At 34.0% G+C, this 14,719-nt stretch overlaps 1 protein-coding gene across 1 annotated transcript in view; it reads left to right on the top strand.

Moving 5' to 3' along the window:
* The window catches only part of SLC16A7 (solute carrier family 16 member 7), a 167,039-nt gene that overhangs the window by 140,157 nt on the left and 12,163 nt on the right, over positions 1-14,719 (top strand). Inside the window, exon 4 of the mRNA XM_007467622.1 lies at positions 14,332-14,475. Within this exon, the coding sequence (XP_007467684.1) occupies positions 14,332-14,475 (144 nt within the window). The remainder of the gene's footprint in view (positions 1-14,331; positions 14,476-14,719) is intronic.

Raw genomic sequence — 14,719 nt, 5'->3', positions numbered from 1 at the left:
ATATGACAAAAGACACAATATTACTTTAGTAAATATGTATCTGAAAGTGTTTTAAGAATCAGGTGTAAACATTCAAAAATACCTTACTTTATATATACGTAATTATGAACAGATTGCAGTTTTCTCTAATTATTTCCTTATGTGTCTGAATCACTCTCATTTACTAAACTCAGTTCCTTTAGAATATGACCACCACCACCCTTTTAGTGTGAGGTAGGGTCATTTTTCCCCCAGCAACTAAGGAAACTCTTAAAATGTCTAGCATGTAACCAGCGCTATCTGTATTTGTTGATTGAATAAAGGAATTTCAGAACGAGTTACAAGGGCATAGGATTGTCAAACTTTATAAAGAAAGCTTAAAAATCACGTAGCCTAGTGATATTCAACAGTCATTCAATCAAGTGAATGGAACCCTGACAGAAATAAAAAGACTTGCTTTTTCTGGGATTCTTGTAGACATGAGAACCCGCCTCTGTTTGAAGATAATATCCCCATGATTGCTTGAGCACAGATCGCTGATTGCATGATAACTGGGGATATTCAGAGATATGCCCAAGGTTGTAAAACCACAACCAATTTTTTGCTACCTTACTAACCCACATTGCCATTTATTCATTTCTCCATTTGAAACGAGAAACGAGTCATCCACTACATAGTTTCTCAGAGAGCATCCCCCTCACTACCTTCCCAACAGAGTGATAAACATCTAATTTTTGATGAGCAATTAATTAATGGAGTCAATTCCTATTAACTTAAACAGGAACAAACTGTGAATGTTCCAGAATCTAGGAATTCACTTGCATCTTTTCCAAGTTCTGTGCTTTTCTAGCATTCTTTCATAATCATGTAATTTTTTAATGCTACAAATGAATTTATGATAAATATGTCATGAATGATAACTGTTAATACTAAAATAGCAAGATCAACAGAAGGTAGAAAAGCTGATTTAGCACTTTACCTAATAATGAAACTAAAGATTGCCTATTTATTGTAGGAAACAATTTTTGATAAGTAATGTGCATTATTTTTTTAAGAAGTGTAAGCCGCTCTGGTAGGCACCATAGCAATTCAACTTAAAAACTATTTCAAAACTAGGTCCAAATTAGTCATATAAGAAATTTATAGTTTAACATATTTTAAATTATAGCTTTTATTACTAACATATTTTAAAATTCTATTTGAAAATCTTGATTGAAAAAACATAAATGTCTAACCAACCTTCAGTTCTTAAGTCCCTCTACAATATTCTTAACATGTGGTCACATACTTCTGCTTGAACAGTTTAAGGCCAAGTAACTCCCTTTCAAATAATTGAAAATATCTTTCCTGTACAAAAATCAACCTTCTCTAACTTTTGTCCTGTCTACTAACTCTCAATTGAAAGTTTTTCAGATAATGAAAGGAAGCTATTGTTTTTCCTATATCATCTTTATCCAAGATAAATATATACATTTTTTCCAACCATTCCTTATATAACATTATATCAAGTGTTCATGTGTGAAATGACTCTCCTCTTCAAATAATCCACTTCTATTTATCTAGCCCAAAGTATTTCAGTGGGAGCTTGATGGAATTTGGGTTTGGACAATTCTTTGTGTTATGGATCTTGCACATGCAGGAAGATTAACATCTCTGATCCCATCCATCAAACACTAAAAGTGCTCCAAATTCTAATGAAAACAGATGTGTTCTCTAACATTGCCAACTGTCCCCTACAAAGAGTAGATTTTATCTCAGTTAAGCTCTGATGGAAAAAAATATATATCAAAACCACAATGATATTATCTCACAACCCTTAGAATGTTTATTATCAAAAAGACAAGAAATAATAAATGCTTGTGAGAATGTGGAGAAAAGGGAACCTTTGTATACTGCTGGTGGGAATGTAAATTGTTACAGGCATTATGGAAAACGATATGGAAGTTCCTCAAAAAATTTAAAATGGAGCTACCATATGATCCAGTAATCCCACTTTTGCGTACATATCTGAAGGAAATAAAGTCACTATCTTAAAGAGATATCTGCACTCTCATGTTCATTGTATTATTCACAGTAGCCAACCTAAGTGTCCATTAATGGATGAATAGATATAGAAAATGTGGCATATATATAAAATGGAATATTATCCAGCCCACAAAAGAGGGAAATCCTGTCATGTGCAACAGCATGGATGAACCTGCAGGACATTGTGCTTAGTGAAATAAGCCAGGCATAGAAAGACAAATACTGCACGATCTCACTTATATGTGGAATCTGAAAAAGTTGGACTCATAGAAGCAGAGTGGAATGGGGGTTGCCAGGGGCTTAGGAGAATGGAGGATATGAGATGTTGGTCAAGGGTACCAACTTTCCATTACAAGTTGAATAATTCTGGAGATCTAATATATCACTTGGTGACTTAGTTAATAATAAGGTATTGTACACTTCAAATTTGCTAAGAGAGTAGATCTCAGGTGTTCTCACCACACACGCACACACACGCAAACGGTAACTATGTGAGGCGATGGGTATGTTAATTAGATTGACTATGGTAGTCATTTCACAATGTATACACATATCAAAACATGTTGTACACCTTAAATACATACAATTTTTAAAAATCACCTCTGATAATGTAGGTGGGGTTTTTGTTTTTCTGTTTTGTTTTTGCTTTTGGTAGTCACAAGATCTCTGTTACTTCAAGTCAGCACAAGGATGTTGACCTGGGTGGGACTTGCTGATATTAACTGGTGGACCACAGAACACTTCCTATAATCTAGGTTAATATTAATCATTACCGTTCTCCTAATATATCTATTAGTCCTAAATTCAACCTGTATTTTCCATGTTGTGTGTTAGAATTTCATTAGAGATATGGTAAAATGTCTTGAAAAGATTGATGTGCTATTGTCTGTATTTCTTTGACATGAATGTACAGAAAGAAATGATTTTAGCTTTAGTTGATAAACATGCTGGGTGATCATAGTTTCTTATTCTAGATTTTCATAAAAATTCCTTTAATAATCTAATCTGTTCCTAGAAACCCTCAGAATTTATGTCAAGTTCATCAACCTATGGAAAACATACTTTTGTTTGTTTTGGAGAAGTGGATTTATATTTCCATTTTTCTGCTTTTCTCTAACATATTCTCTGTTCTTTATACTTTAACACATTGATTTAATTACCTTATCAGCATCTATCCATGCTTAGAGATACTCCTTTTTCATATTTTTCCATAAAAATCTTAATTTTCTGAGATTTGATTCTCATGCCTATCAAGCATCTCAGGTGTTACACATTTGCCCGTCTTGTCCCTTCTTTGGGTTACTATTCACGACTCTAGTTTTAACTTCCTCAGCTGTATTATCCCTCTTCTCTTGAGTTTCCGTTTCTACTCCAAAAATCCACACTTGGCTTCTATTTTAGTGACATTAAGCTTATTTTGTATTTGTCTAATCTCTCCCTCTTCTGAATCAAATGATTAATATACTTCTCAATCTAAACTCATATTTCTAGGTGTTTACAGTTACTCCTTTGTTTTTTATATCATTTCCTACATTCTGTATAAGATTTTTTAAAATCTTTTTAAAATCAAAATATACTACAAATACCTTTCTCTTTTCCTGGAGTATTGTGATGTTTGCTTCTGAAAACCAGTGTTTGCATCTCATATATCCAGTTAATTCTCTTTCTGCGTGTCTTCACTGCAGGTGCTGTTGCTACAAGTAGCATATGGTATTTTCTGGAGCTTATTGGTTCCTCATTCAGAACATACACAGTTTATTTGTTAAAAATGGGGTTTTTTCATTCATTCATTTACGCTTGCTTTGTGAACACTAATATAGCTGGATCCACCCACAGAGGTTCTAGATGATGCCAAAAGATATAAAATGTCTTAATGTAGCTTTTTTGGATAATATTGTCTTCTGGATTAACAGCAAAGTTACATAGATTAGAAAGTATATGTCCCACAATTAATTATAAATAATGAGACTTCAAAGACCATTCTTAACCTTTTAAAAAATTGTGTTGTGAATTAAGTGTGTGTGAGAGTGTGTGTCTGTGTGTGTGTGTGAAGATAGTTTGTATAAAGAGGCTAAATATAAGCCAAACACAAAGACAATGTCATATTTTATTTAAATCTCCATGAAGTTCAGAACACCAATAAACCCTTGTCAACTAAAAACTCTCATTTAATTTATGAATGTGTGCAATGCAATACATTTGCATGTCACTTATTTCAGGAAACCTGTAAAACAAGCTATCAAACAAAATACCCAATTCTTCAAAGTAAAATTGAACAACAGCTTCTCAGTTGGACATGTGATTGAATCAAACATTTTTATTCTAATTATTCTTGGTATTTCCAAATCATTATACCACAATATTTAAGGAAAATTCATCTATTTTACTACAGGTTTATCTGCTGGGATGCTTTCAAGGTAAATACTCAATAGCCTTCCACACTAACTAAACACATTACCTCATTTAATAAGAATTTTAAATATAGGGTAACCATAGAATGGCATCATTCGGGTTCCAAGTCCACTGTGATGCTCTTGGAACTGTTAGCTTCTGTGTTTCAGCTTTTTCTTCAGGCCAGCTCTCTTTCTGTTCACAGGACGGCTGTTGTGGTTCAAGGCAACATATGCAAATGAGACAACATTTAGGGATTTCTTGGTAGCTCTTTTTAAGCAAAGGAAAACTGTTCCCAGAAATTGCTAATAGGTTTCCACTCACTGGCCAGAACTGTGTCCTAAACCCAGCCCTAACACAGTCAGTGGAGAAGGGAATGAGATTACCATGATTGGCTGTCTTAGTAAATCAGGAGTGACTCCCACCTCAATACAGAGTTTAATTCTCTGAGCACGTGGCTACACAGTAAAAAGCAGATTCCTGGAAGGAATCAATGTTCTCCCAAAAGAGGAAGTAGGAGAAAATGGCAGCACAATCAATAACAAAGAGTGTTAGCCAAGGGAGGACTCACTTAAATCTGTTATGATTTCTCTGATGATGACTATTTATACTCTGGAATAAGTAGAGAATACTAATTGTTACTACTTTATAACATGCTAGAACTTATATAAAATGTGCACAAAGAATACTTGGAGCACTTTCTTTTGGTACTATGTCCCTTGGATTGACAGCACACACACCCACACACAAATACATCTGTTTCTACACTATATACACAATCAAATACTGTAGTAGATAGTGTCAGGGCTTTTGGAGCAGATGGGTCTCATACCTTTAGTTAGGAATTTTGATTGCTTAAAACTGGTCGTTACTTATAAACCAGGGCACTTTTGAAGAGAAGACTTACGATGAATGGAGATCATAACACACATCTCTAAAATGACCTTTAACCTGACATATGTGCTGTATTTTTGTTTCCCATATGATTTAGGTAAAAAGAGAAAGGATATAGATTAAATATCCTCTTTTAAATCTTATCTGCTATGATAAATCCTGATATCATACCAATGTAGTGATGGTGGCATCATATGAAAATCCTAGATGAACTTAGAAAACAATTTAATCTAATTAAATTAAATTTAAAAATTACTATCTACTATATGAAATATATTTATCCTATGACTAAATAAATGATAACTGAGTAATATTACACCCCTGCCCTCCAAGAGCTGAAATTCTAGTGATTAATACAAATATGCAAATAAATATACCACAAAGTAGAATATTAATACTATCTTTTAAGAGGGATAGATAGGAACAAAGTAGGATAGCAATTAAAAGGTTAGGGATTACATTAGACAGATGGGTTCATAGAATGCATTATGGCAGTGTTATTTAAAACTAATTTTGAAGAATAGAGGGAGGGAAAGAATATAAAATGTCATAGGACTTTACACAATATCCTATGCACAATAAGAGTTATGAGGGAAAAATATCCATGAGCAGAAATGTATTTTAGCATCCTTTGGAAATGGCCATATTGCTTATTAGTTGCCTAAAACAGATATGAACCTTCAATTTACAAACTGTATTTTCCTGACTGGCTAATGAAAATATATACATATACATATATTTTGAAGATACATTCTGAATTACATACTCATATTTCAAAATCCTATTGAGATTAAACTATTCCGACATTTAATTAAGTATAAAAAATTGGAAACATGTCAGAATCACTTTAAATGTTCTATAGTTAGATCACACTGAGGTAATTCTTTGAAACTAAGTAAACTTTCAAGCTTTAGAGGAAAGGAAGGTATTTAGCAGATGTTAAATACTAAACGCTCATGTTCAAACCAGCATTTGGTAATGGGAATGGACCTATCATTACTGTCTTATAGTACTTGTGATTCACTTCCCCAGTGTTAGACCTGGGGTCTCACAGAGGTATGAAACCAAATCAGGATTCAATTAGGAAGAAGGAAGAGGGTATGACCCTTGGGTAGGTAACCGACAGTTACTGCAATACAGTCTTATTTTTTCTGTATTCCTAAATATTATTCCAAAGAGTAAGGAATGTGAAGAATAAAATTTGTGAAATGTGGTATTAAATGTAAATTTTAATTTTAAAGAATGAGCTTCATACATGTAAAAAAGATTTAATCATTCCTCCCAGGAAAATAAAAAAATAAACATGACACTTTACAGGAGTGTACATAGCTGGCATAGGCAATTATAGCACAGTGCTTGAGCAGTCCTTAAAAACTGCTACTTTGCACCTCAGTTTCCTTATATAAAAAATGGGAATGAAGTAATGGTAGCAATTTTTAGAGGGGTTGTAAGGATTAAATGTGATTTTATATATAAAGACCTTAGAAACATGCCTTGTCCTCAAGAAATGTTATTTTTATTATTATGTACCCATTGTGCCAGCCTTAAGTGAGAATGTCTTTCTGGTTGAGAATAGTGTAACCTATAAACACAAAGGAAGTGCTTAGCATTTCTGTCCTTGGGCATGGAAAATTAAAATGATCACTTCCAAATCCTTTGATTTGTACTAAAAGATTTTGATAAGATGTCAATTTGCCCCTTTACCCAACCCATCCCCATACAAGTAGCATCATCCTTTTTAAACAGCTGGGATGATGTCAGGTTGGAGCAATCTGTGGTTGAATGAATATAGAAATGGGAGGAGTCCATATAGAGAGAGGAAAAGATGAGGAAACACAAAAATAACTATCTTTCCGTTAAGGTCAAATTCAAGAACTTTTCTCAAAACCAGGCCAATGGCAGAACAAGCATTCAGATACAGGAAAAAAGAAAGATATCTAATAAAAAGGTATGAGAAATGAGCTTTAGATGTAAAGGTGTTTTTTTAAATTACATGTAGTCCCTCATTAAAGTTTGGTAGTTTCATCTACTGGAATGGTGAGAAGTCTCTCTGAGGAGATGATATAACTGCAGAGACCTGACAATAAGAAGAATAAAACATTTACGTATAAGGGGGGAGAACATTCCAAACAAAGGGAACAGCAAATACAAAGGTGAGTTTGAAGACCACCTCAGGCTCCAGGACCCTCTGTCCCTCTATTGCAACTAGCATATTAATCAACCCCTTTCTTGATTTCTACAACAACTCAAACCATTCATTCAAAACCTTTGTGTGCCATCTTATACACTTAAATACTCACTGAATGTTGAGTGAATATACGATGAGTGTCTTCACCTGATGTAAAGATTCATCTTGTGTTGAACTGGCTGAGCTCTAGTCAGTCAAACTGGGACAACTATCACTGAGCAACGTGCTCCTTGAAGATGATTTACCTGTGTAACATTTTTGTCTTCATCCTTTGCAGAAGCAGACGCAATAGCTGCTTCCTAATTATCAGGGACTCTCCCCTCATGTTTTTCACTGACCCCAAATGAAAGAAGATCACATGGAGAGAGAAACCAGGTGGATTTTCAGTCCCAACTTCAGTGCAGGGATAAACCTCAGGCATATGAACAAGTAGTGAATGAAGAGGATCCCACCCTCTGTCCAAATTAAAATAGGAACAGTTTTTTAATTCAAAAAAATCTCTTTGAAAAATATTTCAAATTTAGAAAGCCTCCGTTAGTAAGAAAAACACTGTCATAGTAAACACAGATAAATTTCTGTAATTGCAAACAACTGTGTCCCAGTCCTGCACTAGTGCTTTTTGTCATTTGACTTGACAGGATACCACATATACAAATTTGAAATAAAGCAAATGAAAAATAAATTTTAGCAGCTTATCATTTCTTCTGTTAGTGTTTATGCTATGCATAAAAATTTTATATAGTGGAAATTGATAGTCAATTCCAGTTCATGGTTTTAGATTGATCAAATATATTTTATGAAATGTTCATTACATAACATACTCTTCAAATTTTCTCACATTTATCAAGTACTCATGCAATATTCAAAAGAAATAAAAATAAGCACTATGAGTTCATCTTTACAGAACAGATAACAATATACCAAAGAACAGACCAGTTCATATATTCATATATATATGTCGTATATTTAAAACTATGTAACAAAAATCACCTGTTTAAAACAATATATACAAGGACTTCCCTGGTGGCGGAGTGGTTAAGAATCTGGCTGCCAATGCAGGGGAAAAGGGTTCGAGCCCTGGTCCGGGAAGATCCTACATTCCGCGGAGCCACTAAGCCCATGCACCACAACTACTGAACCTGTGCTCTAGGGCCTGCGAGCCACAACTACTGAAGCCCACACGCTTAGAGCCTGTGCTCTGCAACAAAGAGAAGCCACCATAATGAGAAGCCTGCGCACCGCAATGAAGAGTAGCCCGCACTCGCCAGAACTAGAGAAAAGCCCGAGCGCAGCAACAAAGACCCAACGCAGACAAAAATAAATAAATTTAGTTAAAAAACAAACAAACAAAAATATATATATATTATGTATATATATTATGTGTGTGTGTATATATATATATATATATACAAAACTCAAAATTAGCAGTAGGAGAGATATAGTATAGTAGTTCTATTCAGAGTCCCCAAGACCACTCCCAGGTTTGATGATTGGCTAGAAAGATTCACAGGACTCAACAATGTCTTGTTCATGGCTATTGTTTGTTTGTTTATTTATTTAATTTATTATTACTCAGCCATAAAAAGGAACAAAACTGGGTCATTTGTAGAGATGTGGATAGACCTAGAGTCTGTCATACAGAGTGAAGTAAGCCAAAAAGAGAAAAACAAATTTAACGCATATATGTGGAATCTAGAAAAATGGTACAGTTGAAGCTATTTGCAGGGCAGGAATAGAGATGTAGATGAGGGATGAGGGAGATCCAAGAGGGAGGGGATATAGGTATACATAAAGCTGATTCACTTCATTGTACAGCAGAAACTAACACATTGTAAAGCAATTATACTCCAATAAAAAAAAAAACTAAATTGACAGAAAAAAAAATCATGGCTATTCTTTATTAAAATGAAAGGATACAAAGTGAAATAATCAGCAAAGGGAAAAGCCTGCTGTACGAAGTGTGGAAGAAACCAGGTACAAACTTTCCAGAGTCCTCTCCTGATGGAATCACAAAGATGGGCTTAATTCCTTCAGCAACTAGTTGTGACGACACATGTGAAGTGATGTCTACCAGGAAGCTCATTAGAGACTCAGTACTTAAGGTTTCTATTGGTTTGCTGATCACAAAGACATTCTCCATCCAGCGGGCACCAAAATTCTAGACTCCCAGAAGGAAAGCAGGTGTTCAGCATAAACCACGTTGTTTGTAAGACAGTGTAGGCATAGTGAGCCACTCTTACCCGTTAGGGAATGGTGGGAACATTTCTGAAATCCAAGTTCCCAGATGCCAGCCAAGAGCCAGCCTTGCAAGCAGGCCTAAGGATGGCAGTCCTAGTTTTGCTATGTTAACTGTTTTCTGCACAGTAGTTAAAAACACAAGTTTTATAATCAGATAACTCTGGGCTCATATCTACATCCTAGCACATATATTGATGTTGACCTTGAACAAGTTAACCAAACACTTTGCAGGTCTCAGTTTTATCAACTGTTAATAGCTTTAATTAGGCAATTAGTTAATTAGGCCATGAAAATCATATGCAATAATGCATGTAGAATTCTCTGCATGATTCCTACAAAGAGTAATAACTCGATAAATGTTGATGTTGATGAATAATAATAGTATATGTGGCAGTTACCTTCATGGAGCTTATAACAGATTATATGAACAAGTCTCACACAAATAAAATAGACAGCAAGTGTTTCATTTTGTTCATGTATGTGTTACTAACTGTAAGTGCAACAGGAGTTCTAAGAATGTAATTTATAAGAATCCACAAATTCTTATGAATGAGTATTCTTTTGCTAAGTGTTATGGTGCCTCAACCATAAAAGACAGAAGTAGCTGACAGAAATAGCTTTCAGAAGACAAAAAAGTAGCTGAAAAATAGGGACAATATTTTGATCCTTACATTGCTTTCTGATGAAGCCGTCCTTTACAACTTCATAGCTAGCATGAAAGTGGCCATTGTATATGACACTAAAGATTCTGAGATAGATTGGAAAGCTGCATCAGGAGAAATTAGTGGCTAGATCAGTGTGATTTAGACACAGTCTGATACTTTTGTGTATGTTTTTGGAAACAAGACATTATTATTCTTGCACACTGTTCTTTTAACTGCTTGACAAACAAATAGAACAAAGCATTTTGATGAGCAGTACTTTTGCTCTACCAAGATATGGGCTCAGATGTAACTCTCAGCAGGTGTAAGATTTTCTTTTATTTTTTTTTAGTAAATTTATTCATTTTATTTATTTATTTTTGGCTGCATTGGGTCCTTCTTGCTGTGTGTGGGCTTTTCCCTAGTTGCGATGAGCAGGGGCTACTCTTCGTTGCGGTGCATAGACTTCTCATTGCAGTGGCTTCTCTTGTTGTGAAGCACGGGCTCTAGGCATGTGGGCTTCAGCAGTTGTGGCATGCAGGCTCAGTAGTTGGGGCTCGCAGGCACTAGAGCGCAGGCTCAGTAGTTGTGGTGCATGGGCTTAGTTGCTCCGTAGCATGTGGGATCTTCCCGGACCAGGGCTCAAACCCGTTTCCCACGCATTGACTAGCGGATTCTTAACCACTGGAGCCACCAGGGAAGTCCCAGATTTTCTTTTTTGACATAACTAGTGATTAAGTACCATGATTACTGGAGAAACACATGCTGAGTAAAAACTTCCGTAATGATTGAATTAATAAATAAATGAATGAATGAGTTCAGAATATAATTAGGCCTAAGATTCCTCAACAAGGGACACTTGTGAGGCTAGTGCATGTTTAACAAAAATCATGTGTGATCAGAATTTATTTCCTTGAAACTTCATTTTTCTTGTTAATACAATAAACCGAGTTGCTTTTAAGGTCGGAGAGAGATGTCAGATGGTGTTGTGTTTTACATCTAATGTTAGATGTCTCCTCAGGCTAATATTAAGCATTTAGAGATTCTTTACAAAATTAGCTTATTTTATTCTGTATCATACTTTTAATTTTGCCTCCACAACTATTACAAAGTAGAAATAACTTATGACATTTTATAAGCATTTAATATTAAGGGGTATGGAGTGTTGATTATTTCTAAATAAATCACTTATGAAGTATATCTTTTTTGTGCTAGAAAAAGATTACACATAATTATGTAAACATATCCCTTACAGGATATCATTTAACTAAGATATATAATTTAAAATAAAGTTACTTGTTAAAATTAGAACTCTCATTGCATCTTGACTGATACCACTGTAGAATTTATCAAAGCTTGCTCAGAAAAAGTGCCAACACCTCTAAATGTTTTCTTTAGTGGCTACTCTTAATCAGTCACAGTAATGGGACATAGCTTTAACACGGTTATCCCAATCTACAGCTATAATTATTTCCCATACATTGCAAATGAGGTTGTGATTCATAGACTATTTTCAAATTTAAATTTACACTATTTAGGCAAACACATTTATAAAATATAGTAATCAGTCAGCCCGTTAGTTATCCAGGCATTACGTAGAAAATGGAATATGTAATACCAGTGATACTGGGAAGAAATTGTTGTTATTAGTCCAAGTATTGATAAATGCATTTGAATTCATTCTGATAATCTAGTATTTATCAAAGGATCCGTCACAGTTCTTAAAATAACTTGATTATTTTTTCTCTGGAAAATAATGCATTGAGGATTATAGTTGTGCTTTTATTATTTTATCCTTGGAGTCTGTCAACTGGCTTTATACCAGGAGCTCAAGAAATACTGCATTGAACTGATCTGGGTTGAATTGAATTGAACTGAATTGGTTAAGTAATTTTAAGACAAGGAATTGACACCTAAATTCAGTAATTAATCAAGCTAATCAATTGATTCTGACTCTCCCGCTCTCAGAAAGGCGATTTGAATTTAACTTCATGCTTTTAATTAAAATGTTCATTTCCTAAACCAATGTATGTTATAATAAATAACTATTTTATATATAATAATATATATTATGTATATATATAATTTCTTCAGATGAGTTTTACCATATTAGGGACAGAATTCTATTCTTTTCACATCACCTTGTACAAGTTTCACTGATTTTTTCTGCTGTTCTTATAGAGCTGTCTTATATATGGCCCTTTTTAGGTTTATTTTGTTTGGTATTAAATGCAAAAAGTGGTATTTTGTTTTTGAGTTATTTTTCTAAAATTATGTGTTATTATCAATATCCTTTCAAAAGATATTGTGGAGTAATATTAAAGACTATTTGGCCACGAGTATTTATATTTATAGGTAAAGAATAAAAATATTAAGTATAGTTGTGTGAAAGAATAGGGTTGTATTGACAATTGAATCTCAATGTGTTTTAAATACCATCCATGTTGAAGCTCTCAAATGTAATGCAAATTTTTAAGTTTTAATATTAACTAAAAATTATTTAATTTTTTCTAGGCTAAAAATTGGACTGAGAATTCTGACCTAATGTAAATTTTTTCCTCAAAGCAGTGCCCCTAGTTTCAGATGAAATATAATTTTAAGTTAAGAAGGAAATGTCAAAGCAAACAATTTACATTCGGACAGGTCTTATGAAGTGGTATGGACTTTCAAAGAATCTAAGATAGCGTCAATTGTTAAGTTGCACCACTATTTTATGAAGTACCACTAAAGAAAAAGATGCTGCACGTTAAAATAAGACACACCAACTCTTTCTTAATGTTTAGATTCTTATTTTATAATTACCAAAGGAGCTTTTTTAGACATAGATTATTTTAATCATTTTAATCACTCCTGAATATTTATATGCGCACACACACACATATATCAGAAAATGTACGTAAAATACATTGCATAAGGCATTCCTAAAATTTCATCCTGTTTAGTATCTAGCTCTTCTAAATTACTTTTTGAGTCAGAGTGCTCGATGTTCATGTTTCCCACATTAAGATTTTTCCCTTTGCTGGTGAGGCAGCCTGTCTTAATAGAGAGAGCCACCATTTTCTCTGGCAGTTCTATCTAAACTGCTGCACCCATTCTGTAAATTTTGATGGTGGTACTTTCTTAACCTTACCAGAATGTATCAACAGAAGCTTTTTCAAACAACAGTCAGGATTCATATTCATATTCCTTTTTCAAATGGTCCTTAAATGGTCTGATTGAAATATGAGGAATTTCCATTATCTAATCAAGCCACAGAAATAACAACTAAATTCAAGCATACCTAAGCCATGGTAGCAACATACTACCTATGACTGCCCCCTGATGGACAGGAATTGTTAAGAGACCATCAGTGTAAGACATCCTCATTTCTAATATAATGAGGTATGTAAACAGCTGGTGACTTAGAATAAAAAAAATATAGTATTAAAGAAAAGTCACAGTGGAGTATAATAAAAAAAATTCAGCTGCAATTAAGGACATATATGTGTGTGTACAAACATACATTATTCCAAAAAATAAAATTCTAACAGACAAGTCATTTATATAATCCCTAGATTTTTGTTAGATAAATTTACCTACATTTAGGTAGGTAATGTTAGGATATTAGGTAATGTTAGGATATTTAGGATATAATGTTAGGATATTAGGTCATGTTAGGATATTTAGGCAGTTTAGCTATGTCCTGTTAAAAAACTTCCATCAAAAGTTGAATAATTATGTTCCTAACAAACTCTATGTTAAACAATTCTAATTTATTATTTTATGTGCTTGTATATATATGGGTAAAGATAACCAGTCAAATTGATTGGAAAGTATTAAAAAGTTTTCATGATATTCCATGTGATCTAATATTTTTCTTTAATCATTAAAATGTGCTTTCTCAAATTTCAAAATTAACAAATGTTACGAATAATAAATAAATTAATAAATAATAACCCAGCAACTGAATATTTCTTAATGTCCTCTCTACCTCAGGTCCCATAAGTAGTGTTTTGGTGAATAAATACGGTAGCCGGCCAGTGGTGATGGTAGGAGGTTTGTTATGCTGTTTGGGGATGGTCACAGCCTCTTTTAGTACCAGCGTAGTAGAGCTTTACATCACCATGGGATTCATTTGTGGTAAGTGAAGTTTTGTTTTCATCTTATTTTCTTCTTAACAGTCCCCTGTTATTTACAAAGCTCTGTCAGAAGCATGAGCAATAGAACATTCTTATTGTTTTCTTTGAATTTCTTTTTTATATCAGATGCTATCTTTTTTTTTTTTTTTTTTTTTTTTTTTTTTTCGGGGGCCTCGCACGGCTGTGGCCTCTCCCGCTGCGGAGCACAGGCTCCAGACGCGCAGGCTCAGCGGCCGTGGCTCACG

The sequence above is a fragment of the Lipotes vexillifer genome, unplaced genomic scaffold, assembly GCF_000442215.2.
Source record: "Lipotes vexillifer unplaced genomic scaffold, Lipotes_vexillifer_v1.1 scaffold387, whole genome shotgun sequence".
NCBI classification, from domain to species: domain Eukaryota; kingdom Metazoa; phylum Chordata; class Mammalia; order Artiodactyla; family Lipotidae; genus Lipotes; species Lipotes vexillifer.
The sequence above is the reverse complement of the archived record's forward strand: the minus strand, read 5'-3'. Positions and strand labels throughout refer to the sequence as shown.